General features: G+C 36.9%; 1 protein-coding gene across 1 annotated transcript in view; it reads right to left on the reverse strand.

The window, feature by feature from the left end:
* Positions 1-10,149, reverse strand: part of MAP2K1 (mitogen-activated protein kinase kinase 1) — a 127,090-nt gene extending 116,941 nt beyond the window's left edge. Inside the window, exon 1 of the mRNA XM_053718527.1 lies at positions 9,993-10,149. Within this exon, the coding sequence (XP_053574502.1) occupies positions 9,993-10,072 (80 nt within the window). The 5' untranslated portion in view covers positions 10,073-10,149. The remainder of the gene's footprint in view (positions 1-9,992) is intronic.
* Between the last annotated feature and the right edge of the window lie 14,756 nt (positions 10,150-24,905).

The following is a 24,905-nucleotide window of genomic DNA, read 5'->3' on the forward strand; positions in this document are numbered from 1 at the left end:
ATTTGCTAAACAGCATTATAAACCTAATAAAATAATCACACAACACAGACTTAACTTGCATTTTTCTGCAAACAGTTCTTTCTATGCATTCCAATCTGGACTGATTTATAGACAGGAAGATCTTGTTCCTTTGAAATCTGCTCAATAGCTCAGAACTGGTTAAACTGATTAATTTCAGCTTGCTTGGGTTTGCTGCAACACAAGCGGACATCTCCACCTACTGGCTATTTTAATAAATGCACTGCTTCTCAATGCTTTTCAATAGCAGTCACATGACTAGAAAAAAAGGTTGTTATTATGAAATGGTGTAAATTGAACCGTTGTAAAACGAGGGCCACCTGTATTTAGTTTTAAATAGGAATTATTTAGTTATTAATAGTATGTTTTATTTAGATTTATTTTAATTTTATTTAAGTTAGGGGGTGTTAGGGTGAGGGTTAGACTTAGGTTTAGGGGTTAATAAATTTAATATAGTGGCGGTGACGTTGGGAGCAGCAGATTAGGGGTTAATAAATGTAGGTAGGTGGCGGCGATGTTAGGGATGGCCGATTAGGGGTTAATAATATTTAACTAGTGTTTGCGAGGCGGGAGTGCGGCGGTTTAGGGGTTAATATGTTTATTATAGTGGTGGCGATGTCCGGAGCGGCAGATTAGGGGTTAATAAGTATAATGTAGGTGTCGGCGATGTCGGGGCGGCAGATTAGGGGTTAATAAGTGTAAGATTAGGGGTGTTTAGACTCGGGGTTCATGTTAGGGTGTTAGGTGTAAACATACATTTTGTTTTCCCATAGGAATCAATGGGGCTGCGTTACGGAGCTTTACGCTGCTTTATTGCAGGTGTTAAGCTTTTTTTTCAGCCGGCTCTCCCCATTGATGTCTATGGGGAAATTATGCACGAGCACGTAAAACCAGCTCACCGCTGACTTAAGCAGCGCTGGTATTGGAGTGCGGTATGGAGCACAATTTTGATTTACGCTCACTCCTTGCCTGTTAACGCCGGGTTTATGAAAACCTGTAATACCAGCGCTGTAGGTAAGTGAGCGGTGACAATAACGTGCAAGTTAGCACCGCACCCCTCATAACGCAAAACTCATAATCTAGCCAAAAGTTATTTAAAATTTCATGCTCTATCCAGTCAATTTAAAGAGATATGAACCCCCAATTTTTTCTCTTTCATGATTCAGATAGAGCATGCAATTTTAAAAAAACTTTCTAATTTACTTCTATTATCAAATGTTCTTCGTTCTCTTTGTATCTTTTTGTTGAAAAGCAAAGACAAATCTCCATGTCTGGAGCACTATATGACAGCAGTTTTGCAAGAATGTTATCCATTTGCAAGAGCACCAGATAACAGCACTATTTCCTGTCATGTAGTGATCCAGATTTCTACTTGGGTATCTCAACACAGAATATCAATGGATCAAAGCAAATTTGATAAATAGGAAATTTTGTGTAAATTTATTTTGACTTTACTGTACCTTTAAACCAAAAGTTGTGAATTTTAGGGATTACTCTGTACCATACAACCCTTCTGTGTTTTGCTGCAGTGTGTTATTCTGATATATAACCAATGCTAGCTGTGATTCCTCTGTGCTCCAATCTGACAAGAACATCTGAGGGATTAGTACTGCCTAAGAGATATGTAGAGCATTTCCTGAATAAACAGGTGCCATAGTGATCTGTAGAATATCTTCATAAATTAACCCATTCATTGCAACGCAACCCATCATAATATTGCTTAACATTTACAATCACTTGCTGTTCTCAATGTTTTGACATGCTACGTGTACACTTGTAGCTCAGAGGGCATTCATGCTGCTTTGAATAACAGATAAATACTCTTTGTTTAGACACACAGGGATCTAAGCTATGTCTCATTATCTACTACACCTGCTTTGACCTATAGACCTCTGCTCAGAGGTCCTGGAGGGAGGAAATAAGCTGACATAGATGACACAAGGGTCTCTAATAGGGGAGGGATAATGGGTGTAATACCAGGAGACCCAAAGGACAGAAATGCAAGGAGCTCAATGTGGAGGTACTATTGGTGGCTCCCTGGGGAATATAGAGGATCCTGCAAGAAAGTGACACAGGGGTGCAAAAAATGGGGTAAAGTGATATGTGACACAGGGGTGACAGAGAAGGGACAATGTGACACAAGGGTGCAAACAAAATGGGGTAAAGTGATATGTGGTGCTAGAAAAAGGACAATGTGACACGGGGCTGACAGAGGAGACAACGTGACGCAGGGGTGCAAAAAATGGGGTAAAGTGACATGCGTGCCAGAGAAAGGACAAATTGATATGAGGTGTCCAAAAAGGAAAGAAAGTATATTGTGGTGCCAAAGAAGGAGCAAAGTGACGTGTTACCAGAAAAAGGAGGTAAAGTGACATGTGGTGCCACAGAAAGGACAATGTGACACAGGGGTGTCAAGAAGGAAAGAAAATATATTGTGGTGCCAAAGAAGGAGCAAAGTGACGTGTTGCCAGAAAAGGCACAATGTGACACATGGGTGCCAGAGATGGGACAATCTCATACAGGGTGCCAGAACGCCAGTATTACAGGAACATCCAGAGCAAGGACTTTATAAAAGGCTCTAGCGGAATATGATGTTCCAGTAAGTGTGTTAGCCTCCATTTCTATCACTCACAAACTGGCCTGTGGAACGTTTTATTTGTATGCAAAGCAGCTACAGCGTGGGCAAACCTTCCCTAAACCTAGGCTTCTGCCAAGCCAGTCATTCATACACAGAACAGGTAGAGCGTAGGCTGAGCCAGCTTCCCTCCCACATACACTTGTTTCAGTCATTTAACTCCTTCACAGGATAAGAGAACACCATATATGTGGGAATATGGTGTGTGTGTGTGTGACTGCATAATCATATGTAGATAGATAGATAGATTTTCCTTAATTTTAATTATCAAATAAAAAAACAGGGAAATGTTTTTGATCTTTATTCCTGTTTGAAGACAATGTTGCACCGTTAATCTACTCAAGGGGTGGAGAGATTATTAAAGGGTAGTATTGATATGTTCTAAGCTCTGGGGAAACATCTCTGTTTCTAAGCAACAAGAAAACATTATTCCACAGTCCCTCAATTCACCCTCATCCCCTTTAGAGGAACAGGGCTGCTTTCATGGATAAATAAACTAGTCATTTCTACTGTCTGCTATACAAAGTACTTACTCATAACCTTGATTTAAAATCTCTGTTCATACCATAAAAAAACAAAGAGTCACCAGATGTATTAAAATAAAATACACACAGTTCTGAGAGAACGGTCAGAAAAACGGGAAGGAAAGAGTGGTGTTTGGCACAACATACACCTAAGAGAGTTGTCTTTATAATAGTAATTTCAGCTTTGTTAATTAGATGTTAGATGACGTCTAAACGCCAGCCCTGATGGCTGTTTTGGTACCCTGGGGTGATTAAAAAAAACAAACTGAGTCTGGCTCAGGTGTTATGGACTAGAGGAACAACTACAACTCACATATCCGATTACACATCATGGTGGCTGTACAGAGAAGCAGAAGGTGTTTTCTAATTCCATATGAGGGCAATACATTCTCCTCTTGTTAATAAAAAAATCATTAAACTTAACATTTTGTTGCCGATAAATTGTTTAATTATGTAAAGTTAAAAAAAAAAAAAACTTTGTAATGCCCTTACATTGTTCATTTTGTCAATTTTCCCTGTAATTTAAGTCTGAAAAGTGTGGGTTTTTTCCACTCCCCATAGGGAAACTGAAGTGCATTCTATGAAATGCTGAACCCTGACCATTCTACATGCTGCACAGTGATTGGCTGATATGTACAGGAGATCATTTATATCAGTCCCTAATTGGCCACAGTAATGGAGGTGACAATAAAACACTCAAGACTAGGCTTTTGAAGGGCTGTCCCCATGGACTGTAAAACAATGCAAATTGTGCCTATAAAAAAAGATCTAGATGCTTATAAAACATTATGTATGCACATATTTTACAATACATTTATTAATTTCTGATGCCTATAAAAAAGTCAGTTTAATAACCACTTGAACAGTTTTCAATGAATAGGGTTTTTATAGGGATATAAAACAAGTTGGGATATATACACAAAATATAAATATATGTACTTTAATTACTTTACCTGCAAATTTATACTGCAGTGTCTCACCATTAACCATTTCTTTTAAGGTTCCGAAATGTACAGCGCTAACTCCCCCCACACAATTCCTTCTAACTATGGCTGTATCTATATCTACCATTGCTTTGGTAGAATGCAGAAGTGCACAATTATTATCTAATGGAGTATACCTAGAAGCAAATAAGCTGCTGTGAACTCAGTTAAAGGGACACTCAGGTTTTATTACATTTTCATGATTCAGATACAGCATGTAATTTTAAACAACTTTCCAATTTACTTCCATTAAAAAAAATGTGCACAGTCTTTTATATTTACACTTTTTTGGAGCCACCATCTCCTACTGAGCATGTACAAGAACTCAGACTATACGTATATGCATTTGTGATTGGCTGATTGCTATCACATGGTACAGGGGGAGTGGAAATATACATAACTTTGAAATGTGTTAAAAAATAATCTACTACTCATTTGAAATTCAGAGTAAATGCTAATGTATTGTCTTATTATCTTGCATTTGTTGATTATGCAAATCTGCTGTGTTTACTGGTCCTTTAAATACAATGCCTGTGTTTCTGATGCGAAACACTGATAAAGGGGTGAATCAGACTACTCCAGACCGCATGGCTATGTAACTAATTTTGTTTATTTTTGAAAATTATTTTAAAATACTTGCCAGCAATTTTTAAACTTTTTTTATGCAAAATATTTTTTATTTAATTAGCCCTCTTAGGATATGCACAGATCTCAACATGTTTTATGGTACTTTAAGAGACTAAAACTTGCTGTTTAATCAAGTGCAGAAAGTCTCATTTATTTGAAATTTAGAAGCCAATTATAAAACTGAGGAAATGGCTACCCATCTTTTATCAGTAAGGCAATGTGTATATTTAGGGACTGAAAAGCAATGCAAATTTTGCTGACAAAATGCCAGTTGAAATGCTTTTAAAACATGTATTTGCTATGCAGTCCTTTTGCAATAAACAAAATGCAGATTATGTTCTTGCATGGTGAGTAAGAAAGACAAGCCTGTGAAACTGCATGAACTGTATATTTGGCTGGCAGAACCCTTTAAAAACTTAGTGGACTAAATTCACTGAATGTTCCTAAATCTGAATCAAACTGATGATATTAAAAGGGACAGTCTAGTCAAAATTAAACTTTCATGATTTAGAAGGGGCATGCAATTTTAAAGTGAAGGTTAGCTTCGATTGTTTCTAATGAGATATTGTATGTATCACTAAAAATAAATGTCAGTTTCATTCATCAATAGTTATACTTGTACTTTGTTCCTTAGATATATCCCTTCTTTCTTTTCAAGTTCGCTATCTGTAAATCAACCCTGTTTTTTTGTTTTTTTTGTAAACGATGATCACGTTGTTTCTAGAGCCAATTGACTATTTAGCTGTTAGGCGGCCGTCAATTGACGTCAGCAGTTACTGTGAGAATATGCGCATGCGTCAGTAGTTTCTGTTCACATTGTACTAGAGAGCGCAGCGCCGTTTCCCGCATGCTCATTACAAATATTATTTCTGCAGCGTTAGCTAACAGCAGTTCAACGACAAGCTGCAACATTATAGAAGGTTTGCTAAAAAACACAGCTACTCTCTGTCTGTTCAACTATAGTATTGAATGGATATTGTTATTCATTCAATACTATGTCGCAGAGACCAATGACGCATGCGCTGAAATGGGCAATGGACGTGATTACCGCATGCGCATTGATGAGAGTCGGAGAAAGATGCGCATGCGCAGTTTTTTGTATTCTCCATGCACGAGCCTACTGGACACGTATAGAGCGGGTGGGACCGCTCTATACGTCACTGGATCAAAAACCAGGAAATAACTAATGGGAGGAGATTAGAAGTGAACGGTAAGGAAAAAGCAAAGTAGAAAAAAATAAAAATAACATGTAATTACAAAAAAAAAAAGTGACTATCTTTTATATGCATACAACTCTAATAATGAAAGAAGAAGCCTCGAACTTAACCTTCACTTTAAATAACTTTCCAATTTACTTTTATAATCAAATGTGCTTTGTTCTCTTGGTATTTTTTGTTGAAAGCTAAACCTAGGTAGGCTTATATGCTTATTTCCAAGCCCTTGAAGGCTGCCTCTTATCTCAGAACATTTAACAGTTTTTCACAGCCAAGCAGTGCTAGCTCATGTGTGCCATATAGATAACACTGTGCTTCATTCACTGTGAAGTTATTTATGAGTCAGCACTGATTGGCTAAAATGCAAATCTGTCAAAAGAACTGAAATAAGGGGGCAGTCTGCAGAGGCTTAGATACAAGGTAATCACAGAGGTAAAAAAGTATATTAATATAACCGTGTTAGTTATGCAAAACTGGGGAATGGATAATAAAGGGATTATCTATCTTTTTAAACAATAAACATTCTGGCGTATAATTCCCCTTTAATAAGACATCTACAATCTTGGCTCAGGTCACGTAAAAGTTGTAGGTGTGCTTTATCAATATCACATTATAATCCATCAAAAACAATGAGTGATTAGGGTAACTAAGCATGTAGAAGAATACAAAGGCAGTTCTTTAGGAGGATTTCCTCAGAACGTTTGCAGCGTCAGTATAGTGTGCCCGCAGGGTGCATTAACTGGGCTGGGCAGCAGACACAACACAAAAGAACATTTTAGATGTGTTTACAACATACTCCTGGAGTTTGCAGCTGTGTGTTTACATAGACTTAACTCTGTTACTGCCAGTGATAAGCTCTTTCGCCTGATCTTGACAGCATTGAGAGACTGGGTGAAAGATTATATAACAAAGATACGTTGTGCCCAAAACAACAAACACAAGCACCTTAAAGGGACATTCTGGTCAAAATGTAGATTAATCAAATTTTTAAATAAAAAAATATGTGCAATATACATGCATTAGCAAAAATGCTTCTAGTAAAAGTTATCACTGTTTTAGTGTTAACATTTTTCTCTGCACGTGAAGCATAGCTAGATATTCTCAGTAAACCAGCATTTTAAATACTGCAGCTGTTCAGAGCGCCAGTGAGGCTTGTATCATGTCAGCATTAACAAATTGAGTCATTACCAGATGGTACAAGTACCTTAAAGAGACAGTTTACTCAAAAAAAATATCCCCTTAAATTTGTTCCCAATTATCCACTTTACCTGTTGGATTGTAGTAAATTGTTTACAAGTATTTCCTTTACCATTATATTGGCATTTGAAATGGTTGAATTAGCCTGTGGTATCCCCACCTATTCTGAAAGTTTTTGGCCTTAGGGCCAAGCTATTAATAAGCTGTGTAAACACAGCCAGCAGAAGAAATTACACTGTCAGTGAGATATAGAAGAGATAAGTAATAAAATGTTAATTTTCCATTGTTCTCTCCAAGTAGGGTATTGGTGATTGGTTTACGGACAGATATAAGATAAAGAAGCATGTATATGTACATAATGTGATAAAGTAATGAGATCTGATCATACCTACAAGCTCAACCTATTTTATTAGGTTGTGGCTTCAAAACACAAAATCAGCTAATTCATATACACAAATAAACCTTAAAAAGCTCATTCTCATAAATGTTATACTCTGTAACTGGTAAAAAAAAAAAAAAGAGTAATTGGAAATACATTAAAGGGAAAAACAATTTTACAGTATACTGTCCCTTTAAGCTCTTTGAGCAAGTGTTGTGTTTAAAATGCTGGTGCACAGTGCATACTTAAATACACATTTGAAACAGCTATAGCTTTTATTAGAAGCATTTTTGCTAATGCATGTATATTACAAAAATGATTATTTTCAAAACTGGAATGCATCCATGAAGATTCCAATTTTGGCTGGAATGTCTGCATTCACTGCCTTACACCAGAGCTGTCAAGTCACAATATCAGATGATATGATAAACTATTTTGAGTCTTTATTCCAGACCATACTATGCATAAACATTTTAATGCTATTAAAGATAAGTTTATGATCAATAGGAGTATATTTTCTCCTTAGTCGCCACTCTTAATCAGAAATCCGACAGACCACATTTTGTCAATCAATTTCTTTGATGATGTCAATGCAAGCTGAAAGCTGGTCAAAGTCTTTTGGTATTTCAACGACCTCTATGTTATTTTCTTCATATAACAATTTACATAGGTGAATCTAACCAAGTTTGTCAATATATATATATATATATATATATATATATATATATATATATATATATATATATATATATATATACCCACACACACACAGGTAGCCCTACACCGGGGTTAGGTTCCAGAAGGAATGGTTGTAAATCGAAACCGTTGTAAATTGAAACCCAGTTTATAATGTAAGTCAATGGGAAGTGAGGGAGATAGGTTCCAGGCCCCTCTCAAAATTGTCATAAGTAACACCCAATACATTATTTTTAAAGCTTTAAAATGAAGACTTTAAATGCTAAACAGCATTATAAACCTAATAAAATAATCACACAACACAGAATATATAATTAAACTAAGTTAAATGAATAAGAACATTTGCTAAACAGCATTATAAGCCTAATAAAATAATCACACAACACAGACTTCACTTGCATTTTACTGCAAACAGTTCTTTCTATGCATTCCAATCTGGACTGATTTATAGACAGCAAGGTCTTGTTCCTTTGAAATCTGCTTGATAGCTCAGGTCTGGTTAAACCGATTCATTTCAGCTTGCTTGACTTTGCTGCAACACAAGCGGACAGCTCCACCTACTGGCTATTATAATAAATGCACTGCTTCTCAATGCTTTTCATGACTGGAAAAAAAGGTTGTTATTCTGAAACGGTGTAAACTGAACCGTTGTAAAACGAGGGCCACCTGTATATATGTATATATATATATATATATATATATATATATATATATATATATATATATATATATATATATATTAACTAGTTAAACAGAATTAAATTATGCTCTCTGGCCAGCTATCTTTCATAGAAAAGGTCCATCTATACATGTTCAAACAATTCTCAACCTGTAGCTGTGAATACCAAGAGGGAGGAGAGAGTTCACCCTCCACATTCCTATCGTGTCCCTTAGCTTGCTCATTCCACACCTTGAACATCAGACACACCCAGAGAAAATAAAACACCCGTTATATACAGTACTGCAAGGCAGCCACAAGGCTGTTAAATTATCTTTTGCCAGAGGGATACTACTGCCAAAAATATCTCAGTTGGTCCAATCCTAAATGTATTCAAACATACCCCTTCATAGATGCACATTAATTGTCACCTAGAGGTCACAGATACAAAATATTGCTATACAAATGTGATGCATATGATGTTATATCAGAAATGGGAAAAATGGGGTCTAGGATAAGGCTGGCAAATGAAAATTTAAAAATGTTAAATAAATAAAAAACAGGATGTAATATTTTAAGATGGATACAAATTATTTTTGACATGTGAACCTAAGAAACAGCAATGAGCGAATAGCAATAATGCACGAGGTAGGCTGCTCTTTAGATCTATCAATGCCCTGCAGTAGTCACTTACAGAATCTGCAGGACAGTAATATTGCAAAGTGACAATGACACTTATCTGCCCTAAAAGCACTTTTACACCAAGCCAAAGCTCTACACCATAAATTATAATCACGACTCACAACCAAATCCCCCAAAATATTCTTTAGCATAAAGTGTTTTTCAAGACTTCTGAAATGACAGGAAATGCAACAGGACATTAAGTCACTGATCCCAATACAATCGCACCGATGCTCAAACACAGCACTACAAATATAATGTGACACTGCTGGGTGCACCATGATCCACTTAGAAATGTCTATATTTGGACCAGGCGACACCCCCATCCCTTATGCACCCATGAACCTCATCAGTCCAATTAGACCTCCCTGACTACTTACTCTGCAGTAGGGGTCCCGTTCACAGCGGTCCCATCAGGGGTGGGGATCAGCTGGATGGGCATGGGCTTCTTTTTGGGCATCTTGGCTGTAAGTGTGGATGCAGGGAGTGTGTGGTGGGTGTTCCAGGCACTGGCAGTGGGTGTCACTGTGCCGGGCTGTCACTCTATCCGGGGGCGGTCCTCTTGTTACATTGTTTCTTTGCTCCAGGGAAGCAACCAATAGCTAAAGTGCAAAGACAGACGGAGAGAAACGCGGAAACACGTCACGCACATAGAACATTGGGAGAGCTTCAGACGCCCCCTGCTGGATTTGTGTTTTTGTGGTTTGCGTATGTAGTGTGTCTCTCCGTTTTGTTGAAACACTATATGTTTGCTTCACACCAGTTTCCCTGTGGAATAACTAACATTACTGAGTATATTAACAAATGAAACAGATCCCCATACAGTTACAAATGCAACTGAAGTGTGTAGCGTATATGAGGCATCCAACTCTTGCGTGGATGTAAAGATGCGGGTGCAAACAGCAAACTTCCATATAGACTGCTGTTGGCGTGCCTAATAAACACAAAAGCAGTGATAACGTTTCAAATAATTGTGTGTGAACATATGGTAAAAAAATATTTTATGCCTTTAAAAACTTTTGAAGTTATTGTCTACTTCAGCTAGGTGTTGCTAAACAACATTAATAATGTTCATCTAAATAAAGGGCACTTTAATTCATAGAATTTCTTTAAAGTGCATTATTCTATAACTTATTACCCTTCTTGACTGTAACCTATTGTTCTGTTCCTCCGTCCTTCCCAGAGCCACTATTTCTTTCTTCTTTGAAGTTGCATGCTCTAGCCAATAGGATTGCGCCCCCATTGACGTCCTGCAACTTATCTTTCACGCCTCTGTGTTCCTTTGCGCATTCACGTCTATTGCAGCTGAATCGCCTATTGTCATCAGTGGGACATCTGCTATGCATAGATGTATCCTAGGAGCCTCAACTAGATAATCACTCTAAGGGGTAGATTTAACAAGTTCTCCTTGTTTCCGCGCACGCCTTCAGGCTCACCGGAAACAGCAATCTAAAGACCGCTGCTCCTTAACTGTATCCGCCGCCTCTGAGACTGAGGTCTTCAATCCACCCGATACTTAACGATCAGGCTGATTGGCACCCCCTGCTAGCGGCTGATTGGCAGTAGGGGGCGGCATACAATCAGTTCTGGCGAACTGCTTGTGAAATGATAAATGCAGACAGGGTATGCTGTCGGCATTCAGCGATGTCAGTCGGACATGATACGGTAAATCTACCCCTTAGTCTTTAAGCAAAGTGGGACTTCTTTCATGTTTTGACTGTTTACTGTCCTTAAAAGATTCTCTAAATCTCAAATAGGCTTCATATACTGTTTGGTCAGGGGCTGGACAATTTTTTTCTAGGTCCCCCCCAGCAGTTGCTGTTATGACTTTTTACGTCCTTAAATGTAGATTTTAAATCATGCATTTCAACAGAACCCTCCAATTGTAGATCCAAAAAATGTACCATAGGTTTTTGTATCTCTCCAGAAAATCTTAAAGGGATATGAAACCTCAACATTTTGTTTTGTTATTCAGACAGAGCATACACTTTTAAAAAAAGGTTCCAATTTACTTATTTGATCAAATTTGCTTTGTTTCATGATCTACCCATTGTGACAATGGTTCAAACAAAGAACCAATAGGAGAAAAAAAAAATCGTATGACCTGGTGGTTTATTGGGATTTTTATGGGGCTTAAGAAGGAATCAAATTATCAGCTTGGTCTAATGTCAAAACTCCTATTCGCAACAAGCTGATCATTCAGTCTCAATAATTTAGATCAAAATTCCGCAACAGATTATGAGTCAGTTTTCTATATGTGGTTTCATTCTCAAGTTGCTGTTTCGCCTCATTAAAGTAATCTGTAGTCTATTCATAACCACAAATTCACAGCACTTATTCAAAAATAAATATTGCTGTTTTTTAATAAGTGCTGTGAAGCTGCATTGCTTTTCTGTTATTTTTGAGGCTTGCATCGAGCCTCTGCTTTTACTTGCACTTTGTGTGGGACATTGCTGATGTCTGATATCTACTAGCTAATGTCATGATTATGTTGCAACTCTTCCAAAGCCTACCTCTCCATCAAAGTTAAATTACACTTTGTTACTTTGTTTTCCTTTTTCTGGTAAAGATTCAGATATTGACCCCAAAATTGGACTGGATAGAAATCTGATCCTCTCTTAACTGGTTTAGGGATCTCATAATCCATTGGTCCAAACCTTTCTGTTTCAAGATCACAATCTTTTTACTTTTATACTTTTTCTATGAATTGTAAGGTACATACTATGTAATCACATAGCAAGGGTGGCAAACTTATGACATGAGTACTCAAAGTGGCCCTGAAAAAAGATTTGCTTGCACTCCACCTCTTGTTGCTACCACAATACAGGTTTCATTGTCTGTAAGCTAAAAATAACAAACTTCTGGGTACAACTACAGTAGCAGGTTTACTACTCACAATGCTATTATATCCTTCTGTGCCTGCAGCAATCTTCAAAACTATTGCCTCTGCAGACTGCCCCTTATTTCAGTTCTTTTGACAAATACACATTTTTTGCCAATCAGTGCTGACTCCTAGGTAACTCCACGTGCGTGAGCACAATGTTATCTATATGGCACACATGAATTAATGCCCTCAAGTTATGAAAAACTGTCAAAATGCACTGAGATAAGAGGCAGCCTTCAAGGGCTTAGAAATTAGCATATGAGCCTACCTAGGTTTAGCTTTTAACAAAGAATACCAAAAGAACACAGAACATTTGATGAAAAAGTGAATTGGAAAGCTGTTTAAAATTGCAGTCCCTATCTGAATACTGAAAGTTTAATTTTTGACTAGACTGTCCCTTTAAAATAAGAGAATGGCTTTAAAGGGGCAGTCTACAATAGAATTGTTATTGTTTTAAAAGATACATAATCCCTTTATTACTCATTCTCCAGTTTTGCATAACCAACACAGTTATATTAATATACATTTTACCTCTGTGATTGCCTTGTATCTAAGCATCTACTGACAGCCCCCTGATCACACGACTGTAACTATTTATTATCTATTATCTTTCATTTAGTACTGTGTTGTGCTAAATCTTAAATAACTCCCCAGGCGTGGACACAGTGTTATCTATATGGCCCACATGAACTATCAGTCTCTTGTTATGAAAAGCAATTAAAAAAGCATGTGACAAGAGGGGGCCTTCAAGGGCTTATAAATTAGCATATGAGTCTACCTAGGTTTAATTTCAACTAAGAATACCAAGGTAGCAAAGCAAATTTGATGATAAAAGTAAATTGGAAAGTTTATTAAAATTACAAGTCCTTTCTGAATAATGAAAGTTTCATTTTGACTAGACTGTCCCTTTAAGTAGGCCACAGTACAGGAAGAAAACCAAAAGTATAGTAAGTAGTACATTTTAAAAAAAATAGAACAAGCACAACAAAATTAATAATTAGTAATTATTAATATGTATATGGTGCAGACCCAAAAGCAAATATTTCCTTAAAGGAAACTAGAGAGAAATACCAGGAATACAGTAATACCGGTAAAAAAGTAAGGGACTTTAGCACTCTTTTTAACCAATATATCAATGTTTTATTAAGACATGTTAGTTCTATATAAAGTATACCATGCTACTGTAATTGTACTCAACATATTCATTTTATACCACAGAAGATCCTAGGTACAAAGCCCATAGGGAAAATTACAAAACAAAAATATACACGCAACTCATAGAAGGTCTGGCACTCTCTTGGAGGCACACAGCTAGATTAAAAGCAAAATGGAAGAGTTAGTTACAGCATTGGGCAAAATGGTAAAAGTCCCAGGTGCATGGGGCCCTCACAGCATATGTGCGTATGGCTCTGAAAAACAATAACTTTTACTAAAAATATTTTCACTAATGGAAGTGTATTGTAACAATGCTTCTATTTAAAAACTGAAATTAATGTGCATCCATCACATTTCAAATTTGAACGTTCTATCTATCTAAGAATCAATTAGGTTTACACTTAAAGGGATATTAAACACTTGATAGAATTATGTACTCCAAGCAAAAATTAGCCTGATAATAATATAGACATGTATTTTATTTTGTAATTATGTTAGTTGTTTAAATATTAAAAAATAAGCGTAACATTTTAATGTCCATAAAGCAGTGGCACCGCCATATTGTAACTTAGGTTTCTTTTTCTGCTTAGGACAATTAGGGACAGTTATACATGGCTTACTAGAGTGCGCAACCAATGACTGTGTGGATTACAGCTGTGTCTGCACTTTCACTTTTAACAGGAATTTGGGAAGCCCACAATATTCCAAATTAAATTACAGAAAAAGGGAACAAAATAAATAATGAAAGTAAATTGCAAAGTTGTTTTACTAAATATAATTAAATATATTAGTATCTTCAAGTGTTTATTGTCCCTTTAAGAAAGAAATATAGACAGATTAGATAGGCCTTGTGGTCCTTATCTGCCTTCAAAATCAGTTTCTATTTCTCAGAAGCAGATTTAATTAAAGTAAAAGTAAAGTTAATAGCTCCAGAATTCATCCATCAGAACAAAATACTAACAGCAATATGGTCACTAACTTTTTTAAATATTTTTTTTCCCAAAATTACGGCTAGATTTAGAGTTTGGCGTTAGCCGTCAAAAGCAGCGTTAAGGGGTCCTAACGCTGCTTTTGGCCGGCCGCTGGTATTTAGAGTCAGGCAGGAAAGGGTCTAACGCTCACTTCCCTACCGCGATTCCAGGCTACCGCAGATCCCCTTACGCCAATTGCGTATCCTATCTTTTCAATGGGATCTGCTTAACGCTGGTATTTGGAGTCTTGGGAGAAGTGAGCGGTATACCCTCTACCGACAAGACTCCTAACGCCAAAAAAAGTCAGTAATTAAGAGCTTTATGGGCTAACGCCGTAATATAAAGCTCTTAACTACTGTGCTACAAAGTACACTAACAGCCATAAACTACCTATATACCCATAAACCGAGGCCCCCCCACATCGCCGCAACTCTAATATTTTTTTTTAAACCCTAATCTGTCGACCGGACATCGCCGCCACCTACGTTATACTTATGAAACCCTAATCTGCTGCCCCTAACATCGCCGACCCCTATATTATATTTATTAACCCCTAATCTGCCCCCCCCAACGTCGCCACTACCTAACTACACTTATTAACCCCTAATCTGCCGACCGGACCTCGCCACCACTATAATAAATGTATTAACCCCTAAACCGCCGCACTCCCGCCTCGCAAACACTAGAATAAATTGTATTAACCCCTAATCCCTAACATCGCCGCCACCTACCTACAATTATTAACCCCTAATCTCCCGCCCGCACCGTCGCCGCTACTATAATAAAGTTATTAACTCCTAAACATAACTCTAACCCTAACACCCACCTAACATAAATATAATTTATATTAAACGAAATAATATTCCTAAAATTAACTAAAGTATTCCTATTTAAAACTAAATGCTTACCTATCAAATAAACCCTAATATAGCTACAATATAATTAATAATTACATTGTAGCTATTTTAGGATTTATATTTATTTTACAGGCAACTTTGTATTTATTTTAACTAGGTACAAAAGCTATTAAATAGTTAATAACTATTTAATAGCTACCTAGTTAAAATAAATACAAAATTACATGTAAAATAAATCCTAACCTAAGTTACAATTAAACCTAACACTACACTATCATTAAATTAATTAAATATATTACCTACAATTACCTACCTTCAATCAGCCAATCAGATTGAGCTCGCATTCTATTTAATAGCTATTGTACATAGTTAAAATAAATACAAAGTTGCCTGTAAAATAAATATAAATCCTAAAATAGCTACAATATAATTATTCGTTATATTGTAGCTATATTAGGGTTTATTTTACAGGTAAGTATTTAGTTTTAAATAGGAATACTTTAGTTAATAAGAGTTAATTTATTTAGGGGGGTGTTAGGGTTAGACTTAGCTTTAGGGGTTAATACATTTATTATAGTAGCAGCGAAGTCCGGTCGGCAGATTAGGGGTTAATACTTGAAGTTAGGTGGCGACGACGTTGGGGGGGCAGATTAGGGGTTAATAAATATTATGTAGGTGTCGGCGATGTTGGGGGCAGCAGATTAGGGGTTCATAGGGATAATGTAGGTGGCGGCGGTGTCCAGAGCGGCAGATTAGGGGTTAATTGTGTAATGCAGGTGTCAGCGATAGCGGGCTCGGCAGATTAGGGGTTCATAAGTTTAGTATTAGGGGTGTTTAGACTCGGGGTTCATGTTAGGGTGTTAGGTGCAGACTTAGAAAGTGTTTCCCCATAGGAAACAATGGGGCTGCGTTGGGAGCTGAACGCTGCTTTTTTGCAGGTGTTAGGGTTTTTTTCAGCCCAAACTGCCCCATTGTTTCCTATGGGGGAATCGTGCACAAGCACGTTTTTCCAGCTTACCGCTACCGTAAGCAACGCTGGTATTGAGGGTTGAAGTGGCGGTTAATTCGGCTCAACGCTCCCTTTTTGGAGCCTAACGCAGCCCTTCAGACAACTCTAAATACCAGCGTTGTTTGGAAGCAGCGGTAGGAAAAAAAGCTGCGTTAGCTACGTGGGTCTTTACCGACAAAACTCTAAATCTAGCCGTTAGACTTTTAATCTATATATTTTCTATTACCGTTGCTGGGCAAACTCCTCCCACGCTCTACTTCCTCTATTTTTGTAATTTGACGTATAGAGTGGTCCCACACACTCTATATGTATATCTAATGCTCATGCACGAAGTCCCTTTCTAATGCGCAGGCGCGAATCGTCTTGTCACAGTCTAAAGCGCATGGACTCCGCAGCGATACCGGTATCCAAAACAGGAGCACGCTAATGAGCATGCACGAAACTGGAACGCGCTCTAAACACAATTAGTCGGAATAAAACGTGCGCATGCGCAGACTAAGATGTGGGCAGGTGACGTAGTTTGACAGCCGCCTAACAGCCAGAAATTCATTTGGATGGATAGAAAACGTGACCTAGGCAGAAAAAAATGACTAAATAACGGGCTGATTTAGGAGATAGAAAAAAATTAATTATTGCGGCGATAACTCTGTAAATAGAAAAATAGGAAAAAAATGATGAATGAAACTAATATTTTTGGGTAAACAATATAACTGTGGATCGCAAACTTAAGTTAACTTTCACTTTAATTATGTACATTTGTAAAATAAAGTTTTATATCATTTCAAAGGCGGCAATAAAGAAAACCATTTGTGTTTGCTTAGCTGTATTCTTGTCTTAAAAAAACAGGTCATAAACCCCGTTTCCAGATAAAAAAATAAAACAATCTAACTGCACTTGAAAAATAGTGGGTGGGACAAGCAAATAAGCATGTGACGTGTGTTCCATGGTAACATCTCTCATTATAATGCTAGTGCGGCTGATTTACACAAAGTCTTTAACTCAGCACAGGATAATATGATTGCAATATGGTTCAATTAAAAATACGGAACATTTCCAATATGCTATCAAAATAAAAAAGTACAGAACTTGGTGAGACAAACAACAATGCAATTTTGCAACAAACAATGCTCCCAACTGTCCCATTTTTTGCAGGATTAAGACATTGAACACACATTAATTTTGTGTAACAATTTTACTTCCTTTAGGGAGCGTGGGAAAAGCGCAATCTGCAAACTAGGTTTTTAAAATGCTTCAAATCTCCTAAACCATCTATTTGATTTGCAGTATTTGCAGGTTAAATAATTTGCTTTTGAATGGGACAAACAATTTTTTTTATACACCAAAGCAAGAGGTGTTTAATGTTAGATAAAATTTATAGTTATACGTAGGCATGTGCATTCAATACCTTATTTGGCTGCTGAATATAGCCTTTGGCTCTATTTTGGGGGGTTTGCTCAGATCTTAGTTTGCTGCGCTTTTACAAGAAGAAATCTGGCCCCGAAAAGAGCCAAAGGCTGCGACAAGCTGACTTCTCCCACATTCAGCAGCTAACGAAGCAGCCAAATGCACATGCCTAGTTATACATAAAGAAATAACTTTGCAATGTACTTAATTTTTTTTATTTTGCCCCCTTTTCATGTAATTTAGCTCAGAAAAATTAAGCAATTTATAATTCTCAGAACCTGAAATGCACCCTACTGAATTCTCAAGGCTAACTTTGCTCCATATCTATCTCTAATTGGCTTCATCGGATAACAACTGCAAAACAATTTACTGTATACTAACTATGACATTGCCTTTCCTTGGCGCCTCCAAATAAGGCAAATTATTGTTGGAGTTTGGCTATTGAAAAATAATTCTAGTAAAAAGGATGTTAATTTGTTTTATAAACCTTAAAGGAATAGGAAAGTCAAAATTAAACTTGCATGATTCAGATAGAGCATGTCATTTTAAGACACTTTTAAATTCACTTCTATTTTCAAATGTGCTTTGTTCTCTTAGTATCCCTTGTTAAAAAATGAATACGCACATATCATACACTAGTGGGAGCTGCTGCTAATTGGTGCCTACACACATTTGTCTCTTGTGATTGGCTAAATAGATATTTTCAGCTTCCTGACAGTAGTGCAATGCTGTCCCTTCAGCAATGGATAACAAGAGAATGAAGAAAATTTGATAGTAGATTTAAATTGGAAAGTTGTTTCTAATTGTATGTTCTATCTGAATCATATATTTTTTTGTGGTTTACTATCCCTTTAAGACTTGGCTGATATGTTATTCTACAGTAGGGGTTTTTAAAACCTGTCCTCAGGCCTCCCCAACAGGTTAGATTTTCAGGATTACCTTAGGTGAGAGCAGGTAAAATAACCATGTTTACTAATCAGCTGATTATTTCACCTGTGCTCTAATTCAGATATCCTCAAAATCTGGCCTGTTAGGAAGCTCTGAGGACCCGTTCTTTAGCAACACAACAGCAATATCTTGTAACTACACCTATATGATAAGATTGTTGGACATCCCATTCCAAAACCATGGGCATTAATATGGAGTTGCACCCTTCTGGGAAGGCTTGTCACAAGATTTTCGAGTGTGTCTGTGGGAATTGGTGTCAAAAGAGCATTTGTGAGGTCAGGCATTGATGTTGGACAAGAAGATCTGGCTTGCCATCTGCATTCTAATTCATCCCAAAGGTGTTTCTCTCCTACCTTGTCAAACCACGTCTTTACGAAACTCATTTTGTGCACAGGGGAATAGTCATGCTGGAACAGGAAATGACCTTCTCCAAAAACTGTTGCCCAAAAATTGGAAGCACACAATTGTCTAAAATGTTGTTGTATCCTGTAGCATTAAGATGACCCTTCACTGGAACTAAGGGACCTAGCTTTCACCCTGTAAAACAGCCTCAGAACATTATCCCTCCTCCCCTAAACTTTACAGTAGATAGTGAGCATTCCGGGGGATAGCATTTTCCTGGCATCTGCCACACCCAGACTGCTAAAAAGTGAAAGAAGGTTCATCACTTCAGAGAACACACTTTCACTTATCCAACTGACTCTTGGGTATTGCGCATGTTGTAATTAGGCATGTGTACAGCTGCTCGGCCATGTAAACCCATTTCCCGTCATCCAGTTCTTGTCCTGATGTTGCTTTCAGAGGCAGTTTGGAACTCTGTAGTGAGCGATGTGATTTTTAATGCCCTTCAGCACTCTGCGGCCCCACTCTGTGAGTTTGCATGGTTTACCGCTTTCTGGCTGGCCTGTTTTTGTTTCTAGACACTTCTACTTCACAATAATAGAACAATAGCACTTACAGTTGACTGGGGTAGATCTAGTAGGGCAGACACTTCACAGACTGGCTTGTGGCAAAGGTGACATCCTATGACAGTGCTACATTTAAAGTTATCTTTTGGTTTAGATAGAACATGCAATAAAAAAGTTCCAATTTACTTATATTATCAAATTTGTTGAAGAGTAAAGCTAGGTAAGCTCTGGATCATGCATATTTTATTGTATTATATTTGCAACAATGTATAACATTGCTACAAGTATTGTTGCAAACATTACTGCCATAGAATGCTAGAGAAGTGCACACTACTGAGCTATTGTGAGCACACCTAGATTTACAAAGGAAGAGAACAAAATAAATTTGATAACAAAACTAAAGTAGAAACATTAAAATATTTAAAATTGCATTCTCTATCTTGATAATGGAAGTTTCATTTTGACTTTATTGCATCTTTAATATTTGGAGACATTTATATTCCCAAAAGAAACATCAAAAGGTCTATTGCAGTATAATATTTCCTTGAATGTCTATCTAAAATAAAAAGCAGGTCCGAAAACCTGTTACAGCTGAGGAACAGTGGCTTGGGCATGTAAATAAGTATATATATATATGGTATGTTGATTTTTTAATTACATAACCATGGTAACATGGCTTCCTATAATAAGAAAGCTCCAGAGATGTGAAAACAGAGCATATGTAATTATCTGCGTGTTCGAAAAAGCAGCAGAAGACCATGATAAAACGTATTGGATGAGAAATGTATATTTTCAAAATAAATATCACTGGGTTCATTACAAAATATAGAACCCATGCCAAATTAAGTTGGAAATTGTGGAGCAAAACAAATTTAGCCACCGAGCATCCCCAATGCATCTGAAACAAAACAAAACACTGCCATTACAGCATAAATTGAAACATCAAGACAGCATCATATGAAGTTGATTAGGTTAGTGATTAGAATGCTCAAAGGGACATTGAACCCAAATGTTTTCTTTCATGATTCAGATACAGCATGCAATTTTAGGCAACTTTCTAATTTACTCCTATTATCAAATTTTCTTCATTCTCTTGATATCTATATTTGAAAAGCAAGAATGTAAGTTTAAATGCTGGCCCATTTTTGGTGAACAACCTGGGTTGTTCTTGCTGATTGGTGGATTAATTTAACTGACCAATAAAGAAGTGCTGTCCAGGGTACTGAACCAAAAAATAGCTTAGATGCCTTCTTTTTCAAATAAAGATAGCAAGAGAATGAAGAAAAATTGGTAATATGAGTAAATTAGAAAGTTGCTTAAAATTGCATGCTCTATCTGAATTACAAAAGAAAAATTGGGTTCAGTGTCCATTTAATTGTCTTTAACATTACTTCCTTGAAAGCATACTAAACCCAATTTGTTTTCTTTAATGATTCATGAGCATGCAATTTTAAGCAACTTTCTAATTTACTCCTATCATCAATTTTTCTTCGTTCTCTTGCTATCTTTATTTAAAAAGCAGTAATGTAAAGCATAGGAGGCTGCCCATTTTTGGTTCAGAACCTGGGTTATGCTTGCTTATTGGTGGCTAAATGTCATAAACAAGCGCCAGCCATGGTGCTGAACCTAAAATGGGCCGGCTCCTAAGCTTTTAATTACTGTTTTTTAAATAAAGATAGCAAGAGAATGAGGAAAAAAATTATAATAGGAGTAAATTAGAATGTTGCTTAAAATTGCATGCTCTATCTGAATCATGAAAGAAAAAAATTGGGTTTAGTATCCCTTTAAATGATAGTAAATTTGAGTACCGAGTCACGACCCTAGCCATTTATCACAGTGAAAAGCCTGGCTTTTATTTTTCTAAGTATGAAAATATATCCACTGGAAATTAATAGTCTGATGTATCATGGTTGGCTTGTATAGGTGAACAAAACTTATTAAAGGGATATAAAAACCCACAATATTTCTTTCATGATTCAGATAGAACATGCAATTTTAAACACATATCCAATGCACTTTTGTTACCAAATTTGCTTTTTTCTCTAGCTTTGCTTTTTGCGAAGAATACCTAGGAAGGCTCAGGAACAGCAAAGCACTAATGGGAGCTAGCTGCTGATTGGTGCCTGCACATACTTATATGCCTCTTGTCATTGACTTTACCTGATGTGTTTGGCTAGCTCCTAGTAGTGTATTGCTGCTCCTTCAACAAAGAATGCCAAGAGAGCAAAGCAAATTTGATAATAGAAGTAAAAGTATTTAAAACTGTATGCTTTATCTAAATCATGAAAAAAAAAAAAAAAAGTTTCCCTTTAAGGAATGTTAAATTAAATACTTTTTGGATATTGCAAGTTCCAGTAAGTTAAAGGGACATAACAGACAACAAAATGCTTTAATGTGGTACAGCATTTCACTATTGCAGTGTTGCTTAACTATGGGCTAGATTTCAAGTGGAGAGCTATTTAATGTTCCTGCTCGAGCATTAACTGCGCTAGAATTAATTCAATGGAGCAACAAAAGTGTGTGTGTGGGGGGGGGGGGGGGGACGCGCAAACAAGATCCCATATTCTCAAGTTTTTACATCTTTTCATCTACGACCCCAATTCCGAAAAAGTTGGGACAGTATGGAAAATAACAAACAAAGAGTTATTTGAAAATTCAGTTCGCCCTGTACTATATTGAAAACACATTATTAACACATTATTTGATGTTTTACTTTGTGAATTGAATTTTACCACTGTGTAAATCGCCTTTTCTTTTAATAACAATATTTGGGCACTGAAGACACCAGTTAAGTTTAGCAAGCAGAATTTTCCCCCATTCATGCACTATGCATGTTTTCACCTGTGCTACTGTACGGGGCCTTTATTGCCTTATTTTGCGCTTCATAATGCGACACACATTCAGGACTTTTCAGGACTGCAGGCAGGCCATGCTAGCACCCGTACTCTCCGGCAGAATATGGTTTGGCGTTGTTCTGCTGGAAAATGCATTGATGTCCCTGCAAATGATGAAGTCTGGATGGCTGCATATGTTGCTCCAAAATGTATACATTTCTTTCTGCATTAATGGTTCCCTCACAAATGTGCAAGTTACCCATGCCATGGGCTCTGACACCCCCCCATACCATGACAGACGCTGGCTTTTGGACCTTACGCTGATAACAGCTTGGATGGTCCTTTTCCTCTTTGGCCCGGAGAACATGGCGGCTGTTTTTTCTAAAAACTATTTGAAATGTTAACTTATCGGACCACAAAACACGATTTGACAGGATTCCTTGAATCTTTTAATAATTTTTTTTTTTTTTAAAGATTTTTATTTGTCAACAGAAAAGATATTTATACAAGCTTTGATATACAATAAAAATAAAAACACAATTCTTTTCTTAACACTTTGTTACATTAATTCGGTACATATAGTCTTCTAATCAGACTTGAATGCATCATCTATCAAATATAGAGAAACAAAGGAAAAAAATAAATAAATAAAAAGATTGCAGGTACAGAAAAGAGATCCTAATCAATTGAAATACTGGCCATGTGGGATCTTATAATTCTACTTATATCATTGAGCCCATTTATACCCCTCGTTATCTGTCCTCTGTCATTTTTAGCACCTAGAGTTTAATTGAGAATCTCAAGCTCTAAATGGAGAATCTTTTTGTATATAGCCTACCTTATATATGTTTAACTACATCTAAAAATATATTTTCTAACTCTACTAATACCACTAGCATCGAATTATTCTTATATCAATCCATTTACCTGGGACTTGTGGAGCGGAGGCGAGATCATGTAGAGGAAGGGGACAGAACAGAAGGGGGCGGGAAGGGAGGGAGGAAAGAGAGGGGAAAAAAAAGGGGGGGGGGAAGAAACCCCAATCTCTCCTATGTTTTATTCAATCCTAAACCATGATCTAGGGAGTAGACCTCGATATATTTGATTCTGTACCCAAGTAGAGGGTTTATACTGTAAGACCGCCTGTCTCTGCATCTTCACAGGGAGAGAATTAATATATTTCTTCCATTTATTGAAAAATCTTGCAAGCTGTTTCGGATTGGTAACTCTTACATTACATTGTTCCAACACCATTTGATGCTGCACTTCTTTCAAGAAGTCTGTAAATTTAAGTGGATTGTGGCTTCTCCAGTTTTTTAGAATTAAATTCCGGCCCGTCAGTATGAGTAGATTAATAAATCTATTATTAGGAATAGATTGTGTTTGCATAAGAAGAATATCTGATTTAGGGTCAATTTAAACTTTATCCCCATTATCTTGCTCGCCCAGAAATTTATCTTCTGCCAAAATTTAAATACTTTGGGGCAATCCCAAAAACAATGTGTTAGGTCTGCCTGTTTAGGGCAGTTCCTTTTATCCTGAGTCCATTTGGCCAACCTAACTGGAGTGAGATAGGCCCTATTTAATATTTTCAAGTGAGATTCTTTCCATGTATGCATAAATGTTGCCCCAGCTACAAGTGTAATACTCTGTCTGAGGGTCTCACTCTCTACCCTCAGCTTTTCTTTAGCCCACTTAGTCACCATAGCCTCGATATTTTTCTTATCCAAAGATTTCATAATCATATTGTAGAATTGAGAGATAGTATTCATCCCCTCACGATATTGTGTTATAACTTCCTTAAAATGTTTTGTTTATATAATTTTTATTGAAGTATAATTTAACAATACAAGCAATAATTCGCATGACATGTAGACACAGAAAGGAATCACGTTAACACTGGGAAAAAACAAGTATTATCTAGATATGCGAATTGAAATAAGAAAATTCAATCTCATGTTTTCTGTTATAAAGCATCCCCATTAGAACATGTTAATTTAAAGACAATACGCAAGCCCCTAGTGAACCAGAAAGGCCACTCTTGGACCTCCTAAAACATAGCTATGCCGTAGCAGGGGGCCTTGGGGGAAGGGAGAACAAGGAGAATGGGCCACTCATGGACCCAGGCAGTAGTTAAAAAAAATGGTAGGTGATCGACACTTACTTAGTGAGTTACTTAAACAAGCACCAGTTATGGGTTACTTAAACAAGCAGCACCTGGGTACGTATTAGTGAGGTACTGCTCTCATTAAGTAATGTACACTAAAGAATGCCATGCCAATATTTGGACAGTCTAGATAGAGGGGACTACACATGATAACTC

The sequence above is a fragment of the Bombina bombina genome, chromosome 6 (genome assembly GCF_027579735.1).
Source record: "Bombina bombina isolate aBomBom1 chromosome 6, aBomBom1.pri, whole genome shotgun sequence".
NCBI classification, from domain to species: Eukaryota; Metazoa; Chordata; class Amphibia; order Anura; family Bombinatoridae; genus Bombina; species Bombina bombina.